At 53.0% G+C, this 8560-nt stretch overlaps 1 protein-coding gene across 2 annotated transcripts in view; it reads right to left on the reverse strand.

Moving 5' to 3' along the window:
- Positions 1-4446, reverse strand: part of AP3D1 (adaptor related protein complex 3 subunit delta 1) — a 48680-nt gene extending 44234 nt beyond the window's left edge. Inside the window, exon 1 of one of the 2 annotated variants that reach the window (XM_064734588.1) lies at positions 4110-4446. In XM_064734588.1, the coding sequence (XP_064590658.1) occupies positions 4110-4205 (96 nt within the window). In that variant the 5' untranslated portion in view covers positions 4206-4446. The remainder of the gene's footprint in view (positions 1-4109) is intronic. The other variant, XM_064734589.1, reaches the window with a different exon arrangement.
- Between the last annotated feature and the right edge of the window lie 4114 nt (positions 4447-8560).

The raw sequence follows: 8560 nt of genomic DNA on the forward strand, positions 1-8560 counted from the left end.
AGAAGCTGGGAATCAGCAGTGGAACACAGCAGCCCTTTATTTAGAGGGAAAAGCTTTTTTAACAACACAAGTGCCCTGTCCTCAGGTAACACTCAGCAAGAAGCCACTGGCAGGTTGGGAAGCCTGGGCTGACAGTAAATCAGACATTTCACAGCATGACACACAATGCTGCTCCCATTCAGCATTATATCAGTCACTGAAGTCAAATTCTTTCCCAACCAGCAGCACTGAGAGCTCCTTTCAGTCTTCTGAAACAGTTTCAGTGTAAACCAGCAATGAGATACTTATCACCCAACACCAGAGACAGGAAAAGGTGAATTTTTCAATATGATTTTTCCTGAAAGTATCAATTACCAAAAACATGAAGGCACACAGAGCAGAGTCTCTGAGAAAGGGGGGGGACAATCTTCTCATGTTATAAGAGAAGTGCACAGATATTTAGTACAGGACTTTTTGAAATCCCTTCTCTCTCCTTAAGTGTCCTGCAGTAAATCAAAGCCACCTGAAACACAGGGCTGCTGTCTGAATGAGCTAAGCACACTCATTAATACCTGTTGCTGTTACTTAATAATTTCAGTTTTCTAAAGGAACATCTCACATCAGCATCTGACAGGAGCTTCCTTGTTGGGAAAAACAAACTTTTAACTGTGAATGAAAAACACTGTGCAAGGGCCAAACAGCAGCAAAGAAATATCCTGTCCCTTGTTACACATTTAGGAGAACAGATATAATTTATCAGTTTGGGCTATCTTGGCAAAAATCCAGTATATTTAATAGCCTATGGTACAAGGCAGTCCTCTCCTGAGCATGCTGTGGAGCAGTTCTTGAAGCAGTAGGCACAAAGCAGGCGAAGTTATTTCATGGAATACAAAACCACCTAATAACTGCTGAAAAACACCACTTCCATTAGCAAAAGCATCCCTTTTCCAAAAGAAAGGGAGAGAATGAGGTATTGGAAGTGAAAAGTCAGGAAAGCACAGTAGGATCAAGCCTGGCTTTGAACCGGCGCTGGGAAACAGCACAGGAACGAAAGCATCTGGTGGAAAGTAAACACAACGTGTCAGAGCTGGGAGGGAGCTCAGCTGCTCTGCCACCTCATCCCTGCACACAGCACTGACCCTGCAGCACCAGCAGCAGCTCCAGCGCTCCCCAGCACAGCAGAAACGGGCACAGGGAGGGGGCACAGAGCAGGGACTGCCTTAACCACCTCCCCTCCAGCCTCACAGAGCAGGGACTGCCTTAACCACCTCCCCTCCAGCCTCACAGAGCAGGGAGTGCCTTAACCACCTCCCCCCTCTCCTGCCTCACACCCTCAGCGGCACCCATCCCTTCAGTTCCAGTGTTTTAAACTCAAAAAAAACGGGTCACACAATGGAAATGCCTCTGACTGGGAATTAACGTGCTCAGAGGGGCTGTGAGCTCCAGGGCCAGGCAGCCTCCAGCACTCCCAGCTCCTCTAATGAGCTGAGGAGCACAAAACTCATCAATGAAGAGATGTGGCCTGCCCGGAGCTCAGGACACACCCCGGGGTGTGAGATTGAGGCTCAGAGGAAGAACACAAACACACCGAGCAGGAAAAGAACACAGACTCACCACCAAGTCAGTGGGGCTGTCAAAGAGCTGCAGTGAGAAACCCACAGAGAACTGGGGTGCCAGGCACTGGCACAGCCTCAGTGGGCTGTGAAATACCGAATGTGCTCATGGGGTACCTGCTAAGAAGTGGAAAGGAATAAAAGTTTCCATCTCAGATCTACCAGGAGAGACTGCCCAGAGACATGAGGGAATAAGTGATGGCAGATTTTTCCATGTGATTAAATTCCAAAACACAAAACCCAAGCCATGGAAATAAACTAACCTCCTGCAAAAAGCACAAGTAAATCACAAGTCCAAACGACAAGCTTGCCTTCATTTCTCCTCATATCATTGCTATTTAACAACCACAGGAGCTCCTTCCCAGAGACAACTCTTCCTGGAGAAACTCCTGTTGAGCCAAGACCAACAGCCAACATCCTCCCCACTAAAGCACACTGTTTGTTTTAAACAAATTAGCTTTTCTGAACAGGATAGAGTGTCTGTCTTAGGCTCAGACACTTATCTTGAGACACACAGACGTTGGTGGAACTACAGCACTGGAGCAACATTCAACAGATACAATGAACAATGGAAACACTGTAGGGAAAAGAGGAAGAATTTCTGCAGCTAGTTCCTCTAAAAGAGCATTCTGATTTTGTAACATCACCTGAAAATTAGCCAATGTCCCTGGCCACTGCCTGGGAAGCTCTGAATCCACACCCAAAAGCTCAACAGCAGCTTTACAGCTCTCTCAGCTGAGCCAGGAAAAGGCACAGTCCTGTGCTGTTTGCAGCCATGCTCTGGAATTGAGATAAATGTCTGAAGGATTCCCAAACACACAGGTTTTACCAGAGCAGTGTCTTAATCAGCTGAACACATCCTGGTTTGGGTTGTAATTTTTGCTGTGCTCGTGAGGGTATAAAAAGGAATTATCCCTGTAGTTATCTATTTCCAAATCTCACCATTTGTACTCCAAAGAGAAGAGTTTAAAATCCCATCCTGCTGCAGCCCAGCTGTTCTGAGACAACACATTGCTCTGACCTCGCTGAATCCCAGAGTGTGCACAAACCCCAGAAACAGCTTCCTACAAAATTGTCCAAGCAGTGTTTTTCCCTAACTCCAAAGGGCACCAAAACCAATGCATTTTAACCATTTCTTGTCACAGATTAGAACAAACTCAGTGTGGTTCTTAATTCTCTTTATGAAGCTGTGTGTCACAAAATTATTTCAGAAAGAACATTCAATTCTTCTCAAAGAACTGGTGCCACAAAGGCCTGGACCTTCACCAGAGGGATTCTCAGGGCTTTGACAGCTGATGAAACACTTTTTGTCCTACGCACAAAGAAATAAAGCAGATTTACTAAAAGCAGCACAACACATTGGAGGGGCTCCATAAGAATACTGCTCACCAGGTCCTGCTCTGGCACAACACTAAGCTCATAAATTCCAGACAAATTTGCTGTTGCTATTTCATGGTGTTTCCCACATTTTTCAGGGCACTGAACATCAGTTCTGCCTTCCTCTGCCACCAAACCAATACCATAAATTCAACATATGCTGAAATAAGTTGGATTCAGTCATCCTGGTGGGTCCCTTCCAACTCAGCCTATTCTGTTAAAAACAGAAATTTCCCAGGTATGCTCACTACCAAACAACCCCCTGTCCTGTGCACAAGGGGCTTCACAGAGATTTTAGAAATTGAATTTTCTGTTTCAGTTCAATAGCAGCAGCAAGGAAGATCAGTTTCCCTAGTAAAGGTCTCCATTTAGTTACATGTTTACAACTCTGCAGCTTTTGATAGCTGATACTGACTCCACAGCCACCCCCCAACACACCAGCAAAGCCCAGCTGCTAAACCAATATTAGGAAAGCTTCTCAGGCTTCAGGAGTTAGCTGAAGATGAACATAAATGACATTGGGGCCCGTTACTTCTCAATTACCGTGTGACACTTCACTGTGGAGTCTCACATAACACGTTCTTGATGACTAATTATTTCACCTATACTAATTTCCTGATCACGTGCTTCTCACACAAGAGTGGATAACAGGCCAGCACGGAGAACTGATTGCTGCCCAGAAAAGCTCTGAGAGAAGGACGTTTTAGTCAGGAGATACTAAACATGAATGGTCTGAAAGCTGAATTAGGCGCTTACTTCTGTATAACAGCTTCAGGATGAAGAATACCTGGCTGACTACAGCACGTGACTGAAGAGCTGGAGAGGAAGGAATTCCTCTACATTATTTCTCTGTAATAATCACGTATACATTTGCGTGTATATATATATATTTATATATATCTCCATATGGATATCACAGATCTCAACACCACAAGACACTGAATGGAAAGATGAGCACCAAGCATGACCCTCCCTTATTAACTCTCCTGCTCTCACCCAGCCTGTCCCTCCTGCCCCACACCCCAGCGTCACCTTCCTCGTTCTGACTCCGCTTCCCCCTTCCCAAACCAACATTCCCTTTCCAGCCCCGGCCCCAGCGGTGACATCCCCGGGCCGGAGCGCGCGGAAGGCTCCCCTCACCTCATCCTCCTTGTGATTGCGGATGCCGCGCACCAGGTCCTGCAGGTTCTTGTCAAACATACGGTCGATGCTGCCCTTCACCATCTTCAGCGCCATGGCGGCGGCGGCGGCGGGGCCTGCGCCGGGCTGAGGGGCCGGGCCCGGCCGGGGGGGCCGCCGCGGTGCTACTGCCGCTCGAGCCGGGTGAGAGCAGCGGTGCCGGGGCGCTCACATGCCGAGGGGAGCGGGAGGGCACGGGCGGAGCTGCCCTGGCGGACGGGCCGGCACGGGCGACCCCGGCCGCGGGCACAGCTCCAGGCGGCGCTGGGGATCCGGCACCGACAAAATGGCGGCCGGTCAGCTGAGGGCTCGGCCACGCCCCCATAATGGCCACGCCCCGACAGACCGGCCACGCCCCCGGACCAACGCGATCCGCTGTGCCGCTCTCCAGCCCCGCCCACTCCGTCCGGGGCACGCCTCCGTCTGGCCACGCCCCTGGAATGGCCCTCGCCGCTCTCCAGCCACGCCCCAATCACCTTGGACACGCCTCCAAGTGTCTGCACACGCCCTCTGACCCCGCCCCTGCCCCTCTCTGGCCACGCCTTTTTCACGATCTCATTGCCGCTCTCCAGCCCCGCCTACCCCGCTCAGACCACGCCCCTCGGGTCTGAGCACGCCCCGAGCCCGTCCCGTCCCGCCTCTTCAGCGAAGCCACGCCCACTAACTCGTGTAGGCCCCGCCCACTCTCCCCTCAGGAGGGTGCAGGCCCGGGAGGGGCATCCTGCCCCTTTCATCCCATGGGATGGAAACAACATTGGAAACAACAAATTCACGAAAGAAAACCCCAACCCTGGAACCGCCTGGAGCAAACACTGAATATTTAATGAACTGCTGGACCTGAACTAGAGGCCAAGAGGCCATGGGATCCCGGGCTATGTTAGGAGGAGCATCGGTGGTAGAACATGGCAGCTGCTCCTGGCCCTTCCTCAGCCCTGCTGGGGCTCAGCTGGGATGCTGTGTCCAGCTCTGGGCTCTTCGGGATCAGCGAGACGTGGAACTCCTGGGATGGGCTCGTGGGGGTTGATGAAGGACATGATGGAGGGACTGGAGCATCTCTCGTACGAGGGGCTCGGGCTGTTCAGCCTCCATAGCAGACCCAGCTGAGAGGAGCCCTCAGCCCTGTGTGCCTGACGGAGGCTCAGAGCAGGACCCGGCCTCTGCCCCGTGGGGCCCAGCAGTGGAACCAGAGGAACGGGCAGGAACGGGCAGGGATGTTCCTGGATGCCCAGGAACATCCACTTGGACGTGAGCAGAACTTTGCTGTGCAGGCGACCAAGCAGTGAACAGGCTGCCCAGGGAAAGTGTGGGGTCTCCCTCACTGGGGACATTCCAGAACCATTTGGACACAATCCTGTGCCCTGTGCTCTGGGACAGCCCTGCCGGAGCAAGAAGGTGGGAGCTGTTGGCCCAGTGCTGTCCCTTAGACTTGAATTATTCTGGGGTTCATCTCCCCTCCACGCCCCGCGACAGCCGCGTCACTGCTGCCACGGCTGTCACTGTCCCTGCGCTGGCCACGCCCCCACCCGGGCCACGCCCCCCTCTGACCACGCCTCTGTGCCGGTCACGCCCCCCGGGAGCTCCCGCCCGTCCCACGTGGCAGCGCGGGCGCGCGCGCCGGGGACGCGCATGGGGACCGCGGTCCTTACGGGGGGATGAGGGTCCCTCCATGGGAATGGGGCTGCTTCCATGGGGATAGGGGTTCCTCCATGGGGATGGGGCTCCCTCCGTGAGCATGGGGATCTCTCCATGGGCATGGGGCTCCCTCCGTGAGGCTGGGGGTCCTTCATGGGGATAGGGGTCCCTCCATGGGGATGGGGTCCTTCCGTGGGGATGGAGGTCCTCCGGTGGGGGCGGGATCCCTCCATGGGGACAAGGGATGGTTGTAGGAGATGGGGGTCCCTCTATGGGGATGGGGGTCCCTTTGTGGGCCTACAGGTCCTTTCTGAGGCTGAGAGTTCCTGCATGGGGCTGAGGGTCACTCCGTGGGCCTGGGGAACCCTCCATAGGGATGGTGACACCTCCTTGAGTCTGCAGGTCCTTTCTGGGGCTGAGAGTCCCCCTGTGGGGTCTGGGGTACCCTCATAGGGGTGGGAATCCCTCTGTGGGGCTGCAGGTCCTTTCTGGGGCTGAGTCCCCCCATGGGGTCAGGGGTACCTTCATAGGGATGGGGATCCCTCCATGGGGCTGCAGGTCCGTCCGTGAGGATGAGGGTCCCTTTGTGGTCCTGAGGGTCCTTTCTGAGGCTGAGAGTTCCTGCATGGGGCCAGGAGTTACTCTATGGGGCTGCAGAACCCTCCATAGGGATGGGGATCCCTCCATGGGGCTGCAGGTCCTTTCTGGGGCTGAGAGTCCCCCCAATGGGGTCAGGGGTACCTTCATAGGGATGGGGGACCTGCAGGTCCCTCCATGGGGTGGGGATCCCACAGAATGGGGCCGGCAGAGCTCCACCTCTCCCCTCTGCCCGTGGGTGTCAGCATTGGCTGCACAGCCAATAGAACCAAATTTTGGGTAATTTTTTACTGGGGATGCAGCTCCACAGGCTGCCACACGCGAGCACCCGCTAAACACCATCACCCACTGCCCCAGGTGAGAGTGTCAGTGTGGGACAGCTGTGACAGCCGACATGATGTGATGTGTGGAACTTTGTGGGTGTCCCCACACATGTGGGCACAGAGTGGGCAGTGGTTTGGTGTCCCTGTGACCACAGTTTGTCCTCTACCCATGTGCCCAACACCCCTGAACGAGCCCCTGCCCATGGGTGCCATGTCCCCGCTGCAGGTGGGCGTGACAGGGACCAGGAGAGGGTAAACAAAATGTACAGGATCTGCTTTCCCACCCCACCTTCATCTCCAGAGCGGGGTTCCAGCATCAGGGAAAGGAGGGAACTAAAGAGAAAGGAGCTTGCAAACAAAAAGGAGACATGACCTTGCCAAGATCCACCTGGGATTCTGCACAACGGGGGAAGGAAAAGGATTTCTCTTGCTCCCAGCGTTTTTCCCTTTGTTCTCTGCCCTCAGCCTGGGCTTTGCAGGCTGTTTGTGTTGGCCCAGGGGCAGAGAGAGGAGCCCAGCTCGGGGGTTGTGTTGGTTTTATTCAGAAACAGCTGCAAACAGCTCCGGTGCAGGAGGTTTCCCCTTTTGAAGGGAAGAAGTCAAAGGGAAGAGTTGTGTTTGCTGGAGTCCTCATGGTATGGAGAACATCCAGCTGCCAGGCTGAGGCTGCGGCTGGGAAGGGCTGGCTGTGCCCACTGTGCTGTCACTGTCCCCACACTGTCCCCACACTGTCCCCACACTGTCCCCACACTGTCCCCATACTGTCCCCTGCCTCGGACTGGGCTGCTCTCTGAGGGGGTCCCCAAAAACCTTGTGAAAATCCCTTGTGTTAACCCAGCCCTCTGCAGTGGAGCTCAGCCACTGTCACACTGTCACACTGTCACTTTGTGACACCCTCACAGCCCCAGGCAGGGAAGCCCAGGCCGGGAGATGCAGCACCCTGAGGTGTGGGGAACATCTACAGAGGGATTTGAACTCAATGCTTGATCCCTCCCGACTGAATTTCCAAGGATTTCTCCTCCTGAGGCAGCCTTAGTTCAGCCTAAAGAATTATATTTGGGACACAATTGACTTTTTCACTCTTCTTCCTGTGAATGCTGAAGGTTTGGAATCCCCTTATGATCACCTTTAATTAAGAGCAATGCTTTAAACCTAATTGCTGCCATTGTTGATACCTAAATCTTAAAATCCCCAGCTTTTGTCTTTCCCAGCTTTTGTCTTTCCTGGCTTTTGCAGCTCAGATATTTTTTATTATTTTTTTAATAGATTACGCCACCTCCTGTTTTCCCTGTTGCACTTACACAGGCAGCATTCCCAGGGAAGGAATTTTCCCTCTCCAGCTGCTGACAGAGTATCCCTGAGGAATGCTGTGCCTTGGGAGAGCTCTGCTGAGTCGCACAAAACACAATCCCGGCCATCACATCCCCAATGGAACCGAATCTGAGCTGCTTTTTTGGGTTTTTTTTTGGTTTTCCCCCGTGGCAATGCTTCCAAGAGCTTTCTCCCCATTCCTGGCACTCAAAGCACTCTGTGGGTTTCACATCCCAATGATGGTTAAGAGGATGTACTTGGTTATGTTAATTGGGATTTTTAAAAATCCCAATTTATGTTAATTGTGATTTGTAAATCACAAGGAAAGACACATTAAATTGAAGGAAAGAAACATGAAATTGGGGCTGTTCAGCCTCCAAGAGTCCATGGACAGGATGTCCATTTTGCAGTGCTCCTTTTGGGGTGTCCCATGCCTGGGTGCCCATATTGGGGTGCCTGTGTTGGAGTGTCCTTGCCAGGAGTCCCATGCCAGGATCCCCTTTTTGGGGTGTTCTTTATGGGGCACTGGGGGGACTGAGCCAGGGTGCC

This window comes from Zonotrichia leucophrys, chromosome 28, assembly GCF_028769735.1.
Source record: "Zonotrichia leucophrys gambelii isolate GWCS_2022_RI chromosome 28, RI_Zleu_2.0, whole genome shotgun sequence".
Taxonomy (NCBI): domain Eukaryota; kingdom Metazoa; phylum Chordata; class Aves; order Passeriformes; family Passerellidae; genus Zonotrichia; species Zonotrichia leucophrys.